Source organism: Phascolarctos cinereus, unplaced genomic scaffold, assembly GCF_003287225.1.
Source record: "Phascolarctos cinereus isolate Bilbo 61053 unplaced genomic scaffold, phaCin_HiC Scaffold_5;HRSCAF=322, whole genome shotgun sequence".
Classification (NCBI taxonomy): Eukaryota; Metazoa; Chordata; class Mammalia; order Diprotodontia; family Phascolarctidae; genus Phascolarctos; species Phascolarctos cinereus.
The window spans coordinates 19,138,775-19,157,785 of NW_027555958.1; the positions used below are offsets into that span (position 1 = coordinate 19,138,775).

Here is a 19,011-nt window from a genome sequence, read left to right on the forward strand (position 1 = left end):
GAACTTGGTGGGGAGGAGCAATCAGGGAAGGCCTCCTGTAGAAGGTGGCATTTGAGCTGAACCTTGAAGGAAACTCAGAATTCTAACTAATGGAAGTAATGAGAGAATGCATTGCAGGCATGAGGCACAGCCAGGATAAAGGCATGGAGGTAGAAATGAAGTGTCATGGATAAGAAACATTAAGAACAGTCTGACTGGACCATGGAGGGAATGAAGGGCAGAAATCTGTAAAAACACAGGAAAGGCTGGGGGAAGTATTTCTATTCAATCCTATCCCATGTGCCTTTTAGGTAAGAGAATGAAAAGATGCTCATAAAGAAAAGGGCCTTGGGAAATGTTTCTTTCCTCTGTTTCTCTTCTCTTCTCTTCTCTTCTCTTCTCTTCTCTTCTCTTCTCTTCTCTTCTCTTCTCTTCTCTTCTCTTCTCTTCTCTTCTCTTCTCTTCTCTTCTCTCTCCCTGTCTCTCTATGTATGTCTATCTGTCTCTTTTCTTTGTTTTCACCTATTATATTCTATTCTTATAGCTACTCTAACTAGGGATCCAGGTTAAGAAAGGGTTCTCAAGAAAGCCCTGTATTTCGGATCCTGATTTTTCTAAATTGGAGTTCAAATAGAGATTGAGCTGCTCTATAATCAGGCCCCCTCTTCATTAGCCCAGGACCCAGGACCAGTCTCACAACTGAGACCCAAACAATGTAGCAGTATGTATGAGACCCACAGAGCCAGCCCACCCTGGTGATATGATCCCTTCTCCCCTCCTCTTCCCAACCCCATTTGATTTCCCTGCCTGGGATGCCAGCTGATGCCATCCACTGGTCTGGCCAGTGGGGGCTGCGGCAGAGTGGACTCCAGGTGTGCTAACACCTTCCTGACAGCTTTCCCTCCTGAGATCCTGGCTTCATTCTATTTCTATTTAGGGGGAAACACATTATGGGTTCTCTCAGCAGAAGGGGCCACCAGAAGGGACTGGCAACTACTTCCCCTCCCCCTCTCACTGAATGCCTCCTCCTAGGTCCTCAGGCAGCTGGCTTCACCTCAGCCCCACAGATCAACGATATCCTCCCCCCACACACACACATACACACACACAGCCCTCCCCAAAGGCATCTCTCTTCTCTCCTAGGGTCATGAAAACCCAGTACTTCCTCTCAAATCAGAAACCAGATTAGCGGGAGCTCAGAACAACTGCCCAACTTCTGTTCCACCCCCACTGGCAGGTGGTGCCCGGGGTTCCTGGCTATGGAGGTAAGGTACTTTTGCCAGCAAGAGTCACGACCTGGGAAGTTTCTAGAAAAGCCTCTAATCTCAGGGGCTGTCCAGCATTCCCGAGCAACAAGAAAGTCTCCCAATCCTAGGACTGAGACCTTTCCTGAGTGCTAGGACTCCGATGCCCAGCACTGACAGTTCCATCTTACAATCTAACAATCCACTTCCTGCATTTTCCCACTGCCTTCCAAAAAGCTCGGAAGGAATCCCTGCAGATTGTCCGTGGACCAAGCCCTCTGGTCCAGGTCTATCTAGCTTGGCTATTATTTCTCCCCTTCTGCCCACACCTCATTGGCCACACAGGCCATACTCTAGGCACTGCCCTCCTTCTGAGGAACCCGGAGCGCTGTACAATGAGACGATGGCACTATAGATTGTGAAAGGTCACAGTCTCTCCAAGTTGAAAGGGACCTCGGGGGGCGGCCAGCCCAACCTATGCCTGGGCTGGGATTCCCTCTAACACCCTCACAGGTGCTCATGCAGCTTCTGCTTGGGGAGATCCCGTCAGGAATGGAGAATTCCCTTCCCACCTACGCAAAGCGGATTCTTTCCTGCTCGGCCTTTTTGATTTCTGGGTCTAGGTTTCAAAAGCCCTGAGAAGTGGGGAGCAGAGGGCAAGTAGAGGGGAGAATTCACCTGGCCAGTCCTCGAACCCCTGCTGACCCCACATCACAGTGGCGAGCCAGTGCCCCAAAAATGTGGTCTAGGGGGAACTGGGGCGGGATGACTTGGGCGTGGATCCGAATACCCCCCAACACCCCGAGCAATGAAAGTTGTGGTCGCCCCGCGGAGGCCCCCACTCACATGTCCTTGGCCGGCAGGTTTTTGCCTTCTACGATCCGGATGGAGAGCGAGCTCCGCTTGGCCATCCCGGCTCTGCCCGGACCGGCCCCAGGGAGCGGTGGGGGAGGGAAGCTCCAATCTCAGTCTGGCCCGGCTGGCCTGGCGTTCCAATCGGCCCGGGACCCCTGCGGGTGTGCAGGCACGTAAGGCTGGGCGGTCCGGACACCTGGGTCCTGCGCAGGGGCCGACGCCGAGAAAGGAAGGCGTGGAGAGCGTGGGGTGGGGAGGAGTGGGGCGGGACAGGGCGGGTACTGGGAGCCCCCACTCCCCCCCTCATCACCGCCCCCCCACGTGCTGCGCCCTTCGCCACTGGTCCAGCCAACCCGGCAGCAGAGAGCGCGGAGGGGCGTGTCTGGAGCCCTAGGCCTGGCCCCCATTGGCCGCAGGCCCCTCCCCCCCACCCCCGCTCCCACTCCCGTTTTCCCCCTCCCTAGCCCGGACCAGGCAGGCTGGAGTCCCAGCTGGTGCTGGAGAAGTGGGCCCCGCAGGACGGCCCGAGGCGCCGCCTGCGCAGGTGGACCGCCTAGGTGCACCCCCAGCGGCCTGGGGCCTCACTGGGGCCGGACACACCCTCACACGCTCGTTGCCACACATACGGAGAAGTGTGTGCCTGAGGATATGTGTATGGTGGTGTATACATGTATGTATGAATGTCAGTGCATCTGCGTGTTTCCATGTAAGTGTCCACACATGAAGGCAGGCACCATGCTGTGATCGTCTTACAGCACCTTCCCCCCCCCCTTTTTCTTCCCAGAGCTTTGCACACAGTAGGCACCCAATAAATGATTGTTGAAAGGATGGATGAATGAACAAACTAATGTGATTCATTGCAAATGCATGGCGGGGTCTTATATGTGTGCAGGCACATATGTATATCAGTGTGTCTCCTATGTGTTCAGGTATATAAAGGTCTGATGAGATATATAGATTTGTGTATATGTTTGGGTCTGCCTACATACCTATGTGTGTATGAGACTGAATATATGCTAGGGGCTGAAGGTGCGGCAGACAGTGCGGGTTCCTGAAGCCATGCATACCCACAGTGAAGTTATCAAGGAAGTTTGATCCCTCCTTAATACTTTGTAATATTCAAACTGCTGCTGGATGACGACCCCTCAGGCCTGCTGGCCCCTGGGCAGGGTCATTGGAATCCATGATGTCCAAAGACTCTTTCATCTCTGAGATTCCGTGGTGCTAAGATTCTTAGAATCATCAGGCAAAGGCTCCTCTTTACAGTTAAAAATATGGGTACCTCTGCTCCAGCAAGGACTGGGCATGGAAGGAAGTTAGAGCAAGCTGAACTATTGCTGCAATTCTTCCAGAGTGCCTCTCGCACAGGTCAGTGTCCTGATGAGACAATTCTCCTGTATCTGTTCCTGCTGTGGAGGGTAATAATGTTATTGTCATCAATTATCATGATTTCTAAATAACATTTCCTCTCTACCAGTGCAGATATCTACCTCCTCTGTACCTTTTAGTCTTAGAGGGTGACCTAGACAGAGTACTGGGAGATGAAATTGTCAAAGAGGCAAAGTGGATAAACGGCTGGACTGAGTTCTAATCCTGTCTCAGATAATTGCTAACTGTGATCTTGGACAAGTCACCTCATCTGTGAAAGTGGGATGATAAAGCACCGATCAATCCTTATTGCTATTATTGGTAATATTAATACTATGTGCTGGGTACTGAACTCAGTACTGGGGCTATAAAGAATGGCAAAAACGTAGCCCTTGCCCTCAAGGAGCTCAAGTTCTAATGGCGACAACAGGAAGACAGCTAAACATAAGATGTAAATGAAGGAGGGGCAGCTAGGGGGCGCCATAGTGGATAGAGTGTCAGGCCTACAGTCAGGAATACTCATCTTCCTGAGTTCAAATCCAGCCTCGAACACTTACTAGCTTATGTGGCCCTGGGCAAGTCATTTAACCCTGTTTGCCTCAGTTTCCTCATCTGTAAGATGAGCTGGAGAAGGAAGTGGCAAACCAGTATCTTTGCCAAAAAAAACCCAAATGGCATCATGAAGAGTTGGACATGAATGAACAGTTCAACAAATGGAAAGGAATCTCTAAGGGAATCCACTTGGGGAGGAGAAAGAGGTGGGATTTGAGCTGAGTCTTAAAGGAAAGTCAGGAGGCAGAAGTGAAGAGAGAGAGCATTCCAGGCATGAGAGACAGCCAGAGAATAGCCAGGAAGAAATGCAAGAGGCCAGCGGGGCTAGAGCACAGAGTTCATAGAAAGGAGCCAAGGGTAAGAGGATTGGAAAGTTAGGAAGGAGCCAGATGGTAAAGGACTTTAAATGCCAAACAGGGCATTTTCTGTTTGAGCGTAATAGGAAGCCACTGGAAATGGTTGAGCTGGGGAGCGGGGGAGGATGTGGTCAGACTGGCTTTAGCCCCTGAGTGGAGGATGGATTAGAGACAGGGAGATCTAACAGAAATCTGCTTCTAGGGGGTGGCTTGTGAGCGCAGAGCAGGGAATTTTGGAGTGCTATAAAAGAAGGAAGGAATGATGAGATTTAACAACAGATTTGATGTGATGAGCGAATGTGAGTAGAGAATTAGTGAAGTGTTACATCAAACTTGTGACTGGAAGGGTGGTGGTGCCCTCGAGAATCATGAGAAAGTTGGGAAGAGAAGAGGGTTTGGGGGAAAGAGAATGAACTCTGTTTAGCACATGTTGGGGTTGACACACCTAGGGGCCATCTAATTTGAGATGCCAAAAGGCAGGTGGTGATTTGAGACTAGAACTCAGACTGGATATGTAGATCTGGGAATCATCTCCATGGAGATCATTGGACCCAATGGGAGCTGATGAGATTCCTAAGCAAAATGGTATAAAGGGGAAAGAAGAGTAGGTCCAGGGCAGAGCCCTGGGGGATACCCATAGTTAGAAGGCAGGAGACTGAGAAGAAGCAGTCAGATGGGCGGAAGGAGAACAGTGTCCCCCAAACCTAGAGAGAAGTGAGTAGCCAGGAGAAGATAGTGATCAAGCGTTCTGAAGAGGTGACCCGTTGAAGTGGGTAGAGAGCTGACTCCAGAGCCAGAAAGTCCTGGATTTGAGTGCCATCTAAGACACACACTAGCTGTGGGATCCTGACCAAGTCTCTTAGAGAGTTTAGACAGCTCTCTAAGACTTTCCCACATACTTTCCTGTGTCATTAGAGAGAGCTTCCCAACCTGGAATTTCCCTCTATCAATGAAATCCCAGGTCTGGTCCTGTCACTCTTCTCTTATTATTCTGCTAAATCAACCCTATAATTGATAGGCTCAAACAAGGTAACATGTGAAAAGTACTTTTAAAACTTTAAAATAAAATATAAAGGCTAGCTATTATTATTTAATTTATCAAATAGGTACATATTATTATTATTAGTGGTAGGCAAGGGGCAGTCAGAGGCAGCAGGTGAATCTGGGTCTTAATGCGGCCCAAGCTGGCCCCTCTGTCTATTTGGTCAAGCTGCTTCTCATTCCATTATTGTCACTCAAATATCCAAATGGATCTGCACTCTCATGGGTGGAGATATTGCTTCCAATAATGCTGATTATAGCCCGTCCATGTCTGTCTTTCCTAAGGGACTCTTGCCCACATCCTCCCTCCACCACGAGGGGCTGTCCTCAATTTCTCTTACTATCTCGAGGATACCAGGAAACATATGGCCTGTCATCAGTGATCCCTCACCGTTGCTGGGTGATTGAAATAGTTCTGGGGAATGGATGACCCAGGATCTTCTCTCCTCTCCCACCCTACCTGCTGTCCCCTGGCCCAACCAAGCTGTCCAACTCAATGAAGGGAAAGGTAACCAAAGTAAGAAGGCAAGAAAGAAGGAAAGAAAGGCTGGAACTGGGGTGATAGAGATCGCACACTCAGAGCCAGTGCAACTTTATTTAAGAGTTCAGAAACACGCTTATCTTGTTCCCCTCACCTGAATAAACGTTCATGGACAGAGGACTCTACTGGCCTCATCTTTGAGCAGACCTGAGGTCCGCTCCTAAGAGCCCATTTTGGAGATGAGAAGAGGGAGATGCTAGTGGAGCGGAGGTAGAAGTGAGCCAGGGGGGCAATATTCCTCAAACTCAAATTTGACAGAAGTGTTGCTCCCTCCCTCGCTCTGAAATCTTCAGTGGCTCCCTGTTGCCTCTAGAATGAAATACAAATCTCCCAGCTTGGCATCGAAAACCCTCTGTAATCTGGCTGCTGCTTACCTTTCTAGTCTTATTTCACATCATTCCCCATCTCACACTCTCTGTGCAAGTCCAAATAGCTTGCTGGTTGTTTCCTGTGTAAAACCTTTCCTCTTCAACCTCTATGACTGCACTGGTAGTCCCCCTGTTCACAATGTACTTCTTCCTCAACTCTGCCTCTTAGAAACCCCCAGTTTCCTTTAAAGCACAGCTTAGGTGTTCTTGAGGCTTTTTCTGATCCTCTCATAACTCCATCATTATTGATATTTTCTCCTAATTGAAATTGTATTAGCTTATTTATACCTTGTGTTTATTTACATCTACAAAGGATTCTGTTAGCAATACATGTCTATATATCTGAGCCACTATAATGTAAGCCCTTTAAGGGCTGAGGCTCTCCATCATTCCACTTATCAATTAATTTCCAAGTCTCATAGATTCTACCTCCATGACATTTCTTAAGTCTGTCCACTTCTGTCTACCCACACAGTCACTGCCCTGGTTCAGGCCATCGTCACGTCTGCCCTGGATGACTGCAATAGCCTTCCACCTGGCCTCCCTGCCTCCTTCTCTCCTGTCTCCAATCCTTCCTCTAAACATTTGCCAAAGAGATTTTCCTAAAACAGTTCTGGTCAAGCTGTTCTCCTGCTCATGGTGATCAGTGGTTCTGGGGTCAAGTCCAGACCCCCCTGTTTGGTTTCTAGAACCCTTCACACCCTAGCTCCCACTTACGATTCCAGCCTTATTCTCCATTCCTCCCCTGGGTGCAGCCTCTGGCTTAGCCAAACAGGGCTCCCTGCTGTCCTTCCTTAATCATACCCCATCTCCCATCTCCCTATCTCCCTTCTTCCTCACTTCCACCTCTGAGAATCTCTAACATTCAGAGCCAGAGGATCCGAGTTTGAATTCTGACTCTGCCTTTCATTGTGTGATCTTGGGTAGATTGCTTCACTTGGCCTTAATTTCCTCATCTGTGAAATGAGGATATTGGATGAAATGACCTCAAAGGTCATTTTAGAGCCGAAAATCTTCTGTGAGCCTATGAGCACAGTTAGCTCAAGCCCTATTTATATGCCTTCCTGATTCCCCCAAGGTTCTAGAGCTTCCTTCCCTCAAACTATCTTGTATGGGGCATCTAGATGGGGCAGTGGTTAGAGGGCTGGGCCTGGAGTCATGAAAACTTGAGTCTGAATCTGGCCTCACACACTAACTAGCTGTATGACCGTGGGCAAGTCACTTACTGTCTGTTTGCCTCAGTTTCCTCATCTGTAAATGGGGATAATAATAGCACCCGCCTTCCAGGGTTGCTGTGAGGATCAAATGGAATCATAATTGTAAGCTCTTAGCACAGTCAGTGCCTGGTCCATCATAAGTGCCACATAAATGGTGTTGTTCAGTCATGTCCCACTCTTCATGACCCTGTGGACCATGCTGTCCATGAGGTTTTCTTGGCAAAGACACTGGAGTGGTTTGCCATTTCCTTCTCCAGCATATTCAGGCAAACGGAGGGTAAGTGACTTGCCCAGGGTCACACAGCTAGGAAATGTTTGAGGCCAGATTTGAACCCAGGGCTTCCTGACTTCATGCCCAGTGTTCTCCCCACTGAGCCACTTGGCGGCCTCCTATATAAATATAAGCTAGTATTATAGTACCTTTGGGACATTGGGCACATCACTTAATTTCCTTGGGGTTCATTTTCTTCATTGGCAGAAAGAGGGGCCTGGACTGGATTGGACATGAGCCTAAGTCCCTTTCCCTCCCTGGGCCTCAGTTTCCTCTTCTGTGAAATGGGAAGGGATGGATAAGATGGCCTCCAAGGTCCCTTCTAGTTCTCTCTACTCAATGCCTTTATCTTATTTTTTAAAATTTTCTTTTTACAGTTGAGGAAATTGTAGCACTAGTGTGTATGCAGCTCAGAGACTCGCCCCAGGTCATATAAGCAGTAAAGAACAGAATGGGATTTGAACCCAGATCCCTCAGACTGGAGGACTGAAGCAATTCTTGCTTCACAATCCTGCAGCTTTCAGTCATTCATTGAACACCCAGTCACTGAGTGCTCCCAGAGGGCCCTTCTTGTCAGATCTTTTGCAGGGATGGAGCACAAGTATGGAGAAGAATGAGTTGGGCTCTGGGCTTCCCTGGGGGTCCTGAATGGGTCCTGAAAATGAGGTGAGCACAGTGGTGGTCTAAAAAAGAAGAGACTAGCCATGAGAGATGCCAATGACCCTCCCTCAGATGAAGACAGGAACCCAAGGAGGGAGAAGATGCATCTGGTTCTAGGGCCCTGGCATGGTACTTCGTGGAAGAGATGGACTCTGCTGAATGTTGAGAATTGAGTCAATTTTGATGGGTGGTAGTTACTATTGGCTATTTTTTTCTTCTGATGTGTTTTATTTCCTCTTTCTGGTAGTTCCTCCTATTGGTTCTAATCCTTACCTACAACATCACTAATGTGAAAATATGTCTAATAGGAATGTATATGTTTAGCCTATATCACATTACATGCCATCTTGGGGAGGGAGGTGGGAAGAGAGGGGGAGAAAAATTTAAAACTCAAAAGCTTATGGAAGTGATTATTGATAATTCAAAATAAATTAATTAAAAATTTTTTTTAAATGATGAGCAGGTGGACTTCAGAAAAACCTGGAAAGACTCGTATGGACTGATGGTGAACCAGAACATCATACACAGCAGCAGCCACATTGCACCATGACTAAGTGTGACCGTCTTAGCTCTTCTCGGTGATACAATGATCTAAGCCAATTCCAAAAGATCCATGAGGGAAAATGCTGTCCACGTCCCGAGGAGCGACTACGGAGTCTGAATGCAGTTGGAAGCTTCGCTCTCTCTCTCTTTTTGTTTGGTTTGGTTTGGTTTCTTCTTTCTCATAGTTCCTCCCATGTGTTCTCATTCTTCTTTACAACATGACTAATGTGAAAATATGTTTAATAAGAATGTATATGTGAAGCCTTTATCAGATTGTACACTGTCTTGGGGAGGAGGGAAGGGAAGAAGGGGGAGAAAATTTGGAACTCAAAATCTTATGGAAGTGAATGTTGAAAACTAAAACTAAAAAAAAAATTAATGAAAATAAATTAAAAAAGGAAAAATCAAAGAAGCCACAAACTCCATCTCCATTAGACCTGTCACAACTCCCAGACATGAGGGGCTCTCAACCTTTCTTGGTGGACTGAACACCTTTGGCAGTCTGGGGAAGCCTATGGGCCTCTTCTCAGATCCCCAAGGCAGCTAGGTGGTACAGTGTATAGTGCACTTGGCCTGGAGTCAAGAAGATGAGTTTTCCTGAGTTCAAATCTGACCTCAGACACTTCCTAGCTGTGTGATCCTAAGCAAGTCACTTAACTCTGTTTGCCTCAGTTTCCTCATCTGTAAAATGATCTGGAGAAGGCAATGGCAAACCATGCCAAAGAAATGACTGAACAGCAGCAATAAGTCAGGCCAATAAGTATATGATTGACTTCAGAGAAACCAGGCATGGGCCAGAGCAAGGCGAATGGGGAGTAAAGGGAGAGGCAATGGGAGAGCTCAGTGGGCTTCTCTGTAGGTTCCCAAGGAGTGTGTGTGTGTGTGTGTGTGTGTGTGTGTGTGTGTGTGTGTGAGTGAGAGAGAGAGAGAGAGAGAGAGAGAGAGAGTGTGTGTGTGTGTGTGTGTGTGTGTGTGTGTGTGTGTGTGTGTGTGTGAGTGTGAGAGAGAGAGAAAGAGAGAAACCGGGACTCTTTCTCCAATTGTCCATTCTCCTGCCAAGAAGCTGAGCAGCAGCTCTGGGAGTCGGGGGAAGGGGGGAAGGAGGGAGGCATTCACAACCATTCTGCCTCTTTCTTTCCCACCTCTCTGATTCCTTCAGTGTCACTCTAGGGCAGAGTTCCTTAACCTAGGGATAGATTTCAGGGAGTGCATGAACTTGGATGGGAAAGAAAATCACATCTTTATTTTCACTAACCTCTAGGTGAAACTTAGCATTGCCTTCAATATTTCAAAACATTCTCCTGAGAAGGGGTCCCTAGGCTTCCCCAGACTTACTGCCAAAGGGTTACCCAACACCTGAAAATGGTAAAAACTTCTACTGTTAGGCCTATTGTTTTCAACCTCAGCTTCTCTTTCAGGCTTCCACAGATGAATGACCCCTTCCTGAGTTTCTCCAGCATAGAGTTGGAGCTGGGATGTGGCACAGGAAGAGGGAATTACTCTAGAAAGAGAAGAAAGCTGGAAGTCTAGATAGAAAGCTACAAATACAGGTGAAGTGTGGAACTCTAGCTAGAAAATTTAAGCATAGTCAGAACCTTGGGAACTCCTAGTCAGGGCAGGGAAACATGAAATGATTGGAGAAATCAATCAGTTCTAAGCTTTGTGAGAGAAACCCTGAAGATGATGGGTCCAAGAAGGGGGGAGATCAGTGTGGGGTGAGGCGTCCTCCTGGAGGAAGGTAGAACTTCGAGAAAACGTCTTGAGATGAGTTCTAAAAATGCTTCGAGATCTGTTCTGCAGAGGTAATTGGAAATCAGCTCTAGAAGCTGCTTTGTGATCATTTCTGTACCAGCCCTTGAGCTCTAGGGACAGCAGTGTTAGACTCAGTTGAGGTAACCCATTGCTGAGGCAGAGGTGGGCTTCCTTTGGAATGAGCTCTACATAGGAAGCAGGTGGCTAGGGAGAGCAGGACTGGATTGAGAGGAAGGCCCTAGCCTCCTGGAGGTAGGGCAGTGGGAGGGCCAGTAAGTCAGAGAGGTACCTCTGTCTAAGATGAATGTTTGAGGTCTGGGGCCAAGTGTAGCCCCACTAGCTTGTAAGTTTACATGCTTGTAAACTTAGGTCTCCCGCTGGCGCCTAGCTCTCTTGGCAGGACATAATCCAGGCTGACACTAACCAGAGCCCTTTGGGGGTCAGAGGACCCAGCTGGTTATTTGGGATATCCTCTTATGGTTCTCAGGGAAGCAGTGAGCATCACCAAAGCCAGCCTCTGACCCACCCTGGCTAGAGATCTTGGCATTTTCTTCTTCCTTCTGGATCTCTGGGAGAATGAGCATTGAGATCCTGAGGGGAGGGTGCTGAGCTGAAATCTGGCCCTCCTTCTCACCACTGCCCAGTCCCTTCCCAGGCTTGGAAGATGACAACTCCTGGGATCCCTAGCTAGTCTCTAGCCCCACTTCCACCCCCAGAAGACTTAGTCCAAAGCCCTGATACAAAGGACAAAGCAACATAGACTCTACCTTCAAAGAACTTACATTCTAACTGGGAGAGATGGCAACACATAGAGTCACATACACAGCACACGCAAGGTAACCTTACCATACATGAGCTGCTGCTGCTGCGGAGCCAGGATGGAAGGGAGCTATTGAGCTGAGTGGTAAAGAGAACCAGGGGTCGCAAGAAAAGCGTCCTAGGCCTGGGAACACAGGCTGGGGCCAGGGCTTCCAAACACCTGAATGAATCTCCCCAACAATGGGCAGGGCCATTCCTCATACTTTCTGCTTCCTCCCAAGCATTTACCCTTGAAGGCTGTGAGGGGGACATTACTCAGCATCCTCAGATCCTTATCTAGAGGAGGGCCATTGGTGAGAGGCCCACAGAACCTGCCATATACAGAGCTGTTGAAGGAACTAAAGACATTCACTTGATGGAGAGACCATAGTGGTCCTAGGAACCACCTGGGGATGGGAGAGCTCTCTGCTCTTCCAGGGGCTCCAGGGCTGTCTGCCAGGGGAGTCCTTGGATTTGGTCTGCTCAGCCCCAGAGGAGAGAATGGAGGAACATGGATATAAACTGCAAAGACACCAATTGGGATTTAATGTAAGGAAAAGCTTCCTGACAACTACAGCGACCAAAGTGGAGCTGGCTGTGGAAGGCTGCCCCTCTCCGCAGGGAGGTCTTCCAGCAAAAGCTGGATCACCAGTTCTTGGTTATGTTGTGGAAGGGGTTCTTCTTTAGGGGTCCATCAGGCTAGATCGCCTCTGAGGTTCCTTCTAACTCTATGCTTTTCTGATTCTCTGTCTTCTCCATCTCTCTCTCTTCCTTCCCTCCTACTCCAACCAAAGTACTCTTCCTAGTTGATATATCTGTTTACATCCCTCTCTTGCTCAAAAGTCTACATTAATTCACTTTCTCTTAGATAAAATACTTCTCTTTATCCTGGCATTCAAAGTTCTTTACCATCTAGTTCCAGCTTACCTTTCCATCCTTATTTCACATAGTTCTCCTTCCCACATTCACTACCAACCATTCCCTGACCTTGTGTTTCCTTTTCTTACTTGTGGGCACTAGTATCAGCATGTCATCAAGCCTGAAACAGACTCCTTTCATATCCCTCCTTCCTGCTGAAATCTTTCTCCCTCAAGACCCAATTTAAGACACCACTTCTCTACAAAGCCTTGCCTTCTCCTAACCTAGAAATTATCCCCTCATTCCCCAACCTCATAATAACAGCAATTCACACGTTATATATATATAATATAGCAAATTGTATATGATAAATTAAATACAATCTATATGTAATCTACATATAATCTATATGTGTAATATATGTGTGTATATATGTTTATGTTTATAGATATATATTATATATTTATATGTGTGTGTGTGTGTGTATATATATATATATATATATATATAACTTTAAGATTTACAAAACCCTTCTGTCTTAATAGCTTTGTATGTTGGTGTTACTTTACCACTATACAACTATTACTATATTACTACCATACAAGCATTACTGTATGTTACAGATGAAGAAACTGAATCATAGAATGGTGAAAATGATATGCCCAAGATCACATAGTAAATGTCAGAACCTGGGTCTTGTGACTCCATGTTAGATTCTCTTTCCACTCTATTACACAGCCATTTGTCCCTTTCTGACCTCTCTTCCTCATCTGTCATATTCCAAATTGCATTATAGTTATTTGTGTAGTTAGATTTCAGGACCTTCCTCACCCTGGGTCCCTAGTTAGCTATCCCAAGTCCTGAGTATTTCGTGAGTCAGAATCCTCTCCAAACTACGGTTCATGAGCCATTCACTAATGTATCTTACTTTTTCCAGCAAGCAGATGACGATGATGACATGTGGTCATAACTAGGGTTACTTAATTAAATAGCACCCAAAAAAGTAACCACAGAGCATTCACACAAATAAATCTAAATCGTATTCTCCCACAAATGTGTACACACTCATAGGAAAAGCAGACCTCTATGGTTGAATTATATATAGAACATTCCTTCGTGGAGAACTTGTAGGCATCCACATGTGACTGGGTATATGCATTTGGAAAATGTATGAGCTGGTCTCCCACAAAGAGAGACAACTTATATCTCTGCTACCACAAAACTGGTAAGTCTTCTGCTCATCTCTTCTGGAACTGCTCTGTGATGGACATTGCTCTCTCAATTCTATTTCCAAGGTCACCTAATGCCCTGTACAATATCCACAGAGATGCTATGGTTATAGCTCTTTTAGCTACCTCCATCATTCACTGAAGGTGCTGTGGTTAATAAGCCTCTCTCTTGCAGAGGAGAGGTTACATTCTTTCAGTCCTTTCCTTCAACCTATTCTCGCAGCCTCCTTCTGTGTCTCAGCTATATAGTCTTCAGATAAGGTGCTTTCTTCACAACAAGCTAGAGTTCAGTCCTCCATTAACTGGTGTTTCTGTGATTAGTAATTTCCTCCCACTGGAAAATACCATAGCTCTGCTCAGCTGCGGGCTTATCAGATGTTCTTCATTCAGGCCATTTTCTTCCTTGCTGTACCCCTCCCTCTTTTCTTTTCACCTGTTTCTGTACCCATAATCAAATCACTACTATTATTAACATATACATATATATATATATATATATATATATATATATATATATATATATATATATATATATATAAAGAGGGTATTAATGGACTGCTCTCTTTTTCCACTCAGCATCTTTATGACTTACCAATCCATAAATTTCCTTCCCTGGCCATCTCTTCCCCACCTCCACCCCCCATTGCATGTTGCATTTCCCATTAAAATACAACATACTTGAGGAAAGGACCTATTTTACATTTGTGATTGTATTCACAGCTCTTAGTACAGCTTGGAACAAACGCTTTTTCATTCATTCTTTCAGAGTACTTAATAAATAATTTTCATTCATTCAAAGTACTTAATAAATTGTTTCCATTCATTCAACTCTCTCAGTCAGGATTCTCAGCTAATAATAGGTGTGAAGCTCTCCCCAGACAGTCCTCTCAGATGAACCTCTTGACTAATTTTTTTTTTTTTGGCAATTGGGGTCAAGTGTTTGGTCTGAGACCAGATTTGAACTCAGGTCCTGTGCTCTAGCCAGTGCACCACCTAGCTTCCCCTTGTCTAATCTTCTTGCCTGGTGACTAGGAGGCTCTCTTCTCCTCAGCCAGGCTGCACTAAAGATCCCAAAGGAGAAGCTGTCAGTTCTGCCCTTTGAACCCTTCTTAGAATGTTTCTGTACTCATCTCTTCTTTTTGAACTTTTCTATGAAGTGAATTTCTTTTCATTGCTTTGCCTGCTACTATATGCATGGCAGAATGTGAGAAAGTCCTGTCTCCCTTGGGGCTCTCAGTGTAACTGTCACCTAACTTATGGCCAGAAACCCATTTTGGTTCTTGGGGCTGGTGTAAATCTACCCGGGGATTTACTTCCTCAAACAGAAAAGGGATTTGAAAGATGCTGGTAAAGAGACAATTTTAACCTCATTCTCTGTTTTATGCAAAACAGCTTCTGCTGTTTTCTGAGAGAATTCTGAGAGACCCAATAACCTTAGTCCTTTTAGGAGCACATGCCAGCCAGGTCTCTCACTGACCTTTCCAGCCGTAAACTCCCTGAGGGCAGGGATTATGTTGTTTGTAACAAATAGATGTTTGTTGGATAATGGCCGAAGGGACCATCTTGTCACGCAAAGGCTAATGGAACCCAGCCCTGGGTCTGAGGCTTCATTCCCTCTCTTTCAATTTCTGAAATACTCGATCCTCTGGGAGTTAATCCTGAGGCTCTTCCTTCAGTGCCCTGCCCCCTTAGTTTTCACCTGTTCCTAGATTTTTCTGATCTTTGAATCTCAACTTAAGCCTTTTGGAGCACTCTGGCCCCTGAGCCCACTTGGTTCCTTGGGTAGGTATCCCACCTGAGCCTTAACCAGCTGTCCCTCCTCTTCTGATCCTTCTCTCCTCGTCCTCCATGTTCTCTGGTCTAGCACCCATTCCCCTCTTTCCCTCAGGACTAATTATAGGATTGTGTAATGGAAGGGACGTTCAAGGTCATCTTGCCCCCCCTTCTCATTTAAGAGATGAAGAATCTGAACAACAGAGGTGAAATGACTTGCCCAAATCAGAGGTAGGATTTGAACTCAGGTCCTTTGACTTCAAAGCCATTTAAAAATTCCACTGTGCGCCACAGTGGCAGAACCCTGCCTCCACAGGCAGGGTTTATTGACAACGAAAAAAGAGAATACACGAATTCAGAAGTGATATGAAGTATTTCCTTCTCTGGTGCCTCAAGACAGTGTTCAGGTGCCTGAGGTTCTCCAGGGCCATGACATGCTTTCCAATGGCTCATCATCTTGGAAATCTGCCTCTAGATAAACACAATGGTTGTGTGACCCTGGACAGGTCACTTCTCAATGCTCTAAATGGTGTGGAATTCAACTAGAAAAAGGGCCACAAAACACACATAAGGATCCCTGTTCCCGAATTTCCACTTAGAAAGCCACATGTTAACATGAGCTGAGTTCTATTGTATTTTTGTTACCTATTTCCCAGTCACATTTTAATCTGGTTGGGACCACACTGGGAAGTGTTATGGTATCTGTGTGTTTGTCCCTTCTGCTCTCCGAGGGTATAAGTTGTAGTGAAAGTGCCGACTTACATTGGTAGAAGAACTCAGGAAGCTAAAGATGTGTCTCCATCAGATCATCCAGATTCCATTTATTAAGCAAGTTGTGTCTTTTTCCAGAGGACCAGTCTGCCTCAGTCACCACCTGTAGATGGGCCACTTGGGGATGAATCCTTTAGCCACAGAGACCCCCAAGACAAATAAAAATACCAAAAGGCCTTCCCTTCTGTATGGTCCCTTTCTTCTTATTCAGTAATGGGGGCAGAGTAATGGAAAAAGGGGGAGAGGGTTGGAAGAATTATACAAAGTGAGAGCCATCTGTGAACATTAATGGCCATTGGTACACTAAATGTGGGATCTTTGTCCGCTGACCAGCAATTGGACATAAAATCAAAGGAAACCAAGTTACGTCAGTTTTTTTTTTTAATTTTTTGGAAATTGGGGTTAAGTGACTTGCCCAGGGTTACAAGTGTCTGAGGTCCGATTTGAACTCAGGTCCTCCTGACTCCAGGGCCACTGTGCCACCTAGCTGCCCTTCACATAAGTCTTGATACTCTGACTCTAAATGAAATCAGAAGACAGGGAAGTTGCAGCTCAGCTGAGGTAGGACTCACTTGTTCTCCTTGTGAAGGCAAAGAAAGGAGATGCTGGGCCTAGCTTTATCATGCATCTAAAGGCAATAAGAAATATCATTTCATAGGATATTTGGTCAGCTTACATTCTAGTGCTCAGCATAATAATAAAAAATACAATAAATAATATAATATATTATGGAGCAGCTAGGTGGCACAATGGATGGAATATCGGGCCTAGAGTCTGGAAAATCTGAATTCAAATGTGACCGCAGACACTTCCTAGCTGTGTGACCCTGGGCAAGTCACTTAACCCTGTTTGCCTCAGTTTCTTCATCTTTAAATGAGCTAGGGAAAGAAATGGCAAATGACTCCAGCATCTCTGCCAATAAAACCCTAAATGGGGTCACAAAGAGTTGGACACAACTGAAATGATTGAGCAACAACAAATAATATAAAAAACACGATATACTAATAAAATATAATAAAAGCAGTCTGTATTTGCAAAAAGACCATCATGAAAATAACAGCAGCTTGTGGTGTAATGCTAGATGCAAGGATGCGGAGAAAGTCTACAGAGAACTGGGTAAGTACCTAAAGCAGAAACGTCCCATGGTTCCCCCAAAGCTAAGGGCTTAGTCCTCCTGGCTCCCCGTCAGAGGCACTCTTCTGTGGGACTTGAAGGGTTTCTTCCCTTCAGAATAACCCAAGTTAAACTAGGAGGAGGGGCTCTTTTCGGTCCAAGCTTATTGATCCATTCTCCCAGTCTCAGACTTCACCATCAGCCAGTTAGAAAGCCTCTCGATGGCATGAGGCTTCCAGATGCTTCTCACAGTGCTTCAATGCAGCCCTTATCCCTTGCTTTACCAGATAATCTTATTTCTCATTTCCAAGTCAAAATAATTTACCAGAAGCGGCTCCCTTCTCCCTGACCCAAATTCACAACTGGTCCACATTCTTTATACCTTCCCTCTTTTCTGTTTATTCTAATACCCTTTCAAGATCTGGTTCATGGTTAGTAGAAAGTGTGGGAGGGCTTGTCCCTGACCACATACACATAACGAAGGACGAAGGTTGGGGGGGGGGAATGACCTCATTCCCTGGTTCTGCATTTTCCTAGAGCCTCTCCCCTCATTTGCAAAGGAGCTAAAAGAAGAGGGACCAGAACTGTGACTTCCTTGGTTTAGAGAAACTCCCTCTGACCTGAGGCTGTAAGGCCACTTCTAGTCCTAGAGAGTTACCTTGAGCCCTGAGAACTTAAATGAATTGTTCAGGGTCACACTGCCGGTGTCAGGGTCAGAGGTGGCACTTGAACCCAGGTCTTCCTGGCTCCAAGGTCATTGCTCTGTCTGCCACCCTATCGCTGAAAAGCTCGGAATGGGGGAGGGAGAGGAGAGAGGCAGGGTCACAGCCAGAGATCCTGGAAGGTTTTTAAAAGACCATCTTCTAGCCAAGACACAAGAACTACATGAGCACAATTGCAAGACATTCTTTTTTTTTTTTAAAGGCAAGTGGGGTTAAGTGACTTGCCCAGGGTCACACAGCTAGTAAGTGTCAAGTGTCTGAGGCCACATTTGAACTCAGGTCCTCCTGACTCCAAGGCCCGAGTTCTATCTACTGCACCACCTAGCTGCCCCACAAAACATTCTTTATACAAATAAAGACAAATCTAAATAATAGGACAAATATTAATTGTTCCTGAGTAGGCTGAGCCTATATAATAAAAATGATAATATTACCTAAATTATTTGCTTATTCTGTGCTATACCAACCAAAATACCAAAGGATTATTTTATAAGCTTTCTTCCTTCTTCCTTCCATCCTTCTCTCCTTCCTTTTTTCTTTCCTTCTTTCCCTCCTTTCTTCCTCCCTCCCTCCCACCTTCCTTCCTTCCCTCCCTTTTTTCTTCCCTCCTCCCTTCCCTCCTCCCTTCCTTCCTTCCTCCCTTCCCTCCTCCCTTCCTTCCTTCCTTCCTTCCTTCCTTCCTTCCTTCCTTCCTTCCTTCCTTCCTTCCTCCCTCCTTCCTTCCTTCCTTCCTTCCTTCCTTCCTTCCTTCCTTCCTTCCTTCCTTCCTTCCACGTGTTCCTTGTGTGTATGTTCCTCCACTGCATGTGCAATGGCTATATTTGGGCCCCTTGTGTACTGTTCCATGCATATACCTAGAAGTGTCAACTCTTCTCACTGAGCAAGTGCCTGTATTTGTGGGTAAGGGTGCTCTGGGTTAATGGGGGAAATGCTTTGTGCTACTTTTCTTGCTGAGCTATTTTATTCAATGCTATGACTGAAGAAATTGTGTTCTTTCACT

General features: G+C 46.1%; 1 protein-coding gene and 1 long non-coding RNA gene across 3 annotated transcripts in view; one reads left to right on the forward strand and one right to left on the reverse strand.

Annotated features, from left to right (window-relative positions):
* RASA4B (RAS p21 protein activator 4B) overlaps positions 1 to 2,343 on the reverse strand; it is a 48,642-nt gene extending 46,299 nt beyond the window's left edge. The window contains exon 1 of one of the 2 annotated variants that reach the window (XM_021005723.2): positions 2,070 to 2,343. In XM_021005723.2, the coding sequence (XP_020861382.1) occupies positions 2,070 to 2,134 (65 nt within the window). In that variant the 5' untranslated portion in view covers positions 2,135 to 2,343. The remainder of the gene's footprint in view (positions 1 to 2,069) is intronic. The other variant, XM_021005722.2, reaches the window with a different exon arrangement.
* On the forward strand, positions 970 to 9,261 carry LOC144457473 (uncharacterized). Its single transcript, XR_013486802.1, has 2 exons — positions 970 to 1,244; positions 8,916 to 9,261. It is a non-coding gene; the product is annotated as an uncharacterized LOC144457473 (long non-coding RNA).
* The last annotated feature ends 9,750 nt before the right edge of the window (positions 9,262 to 19,011 follow it).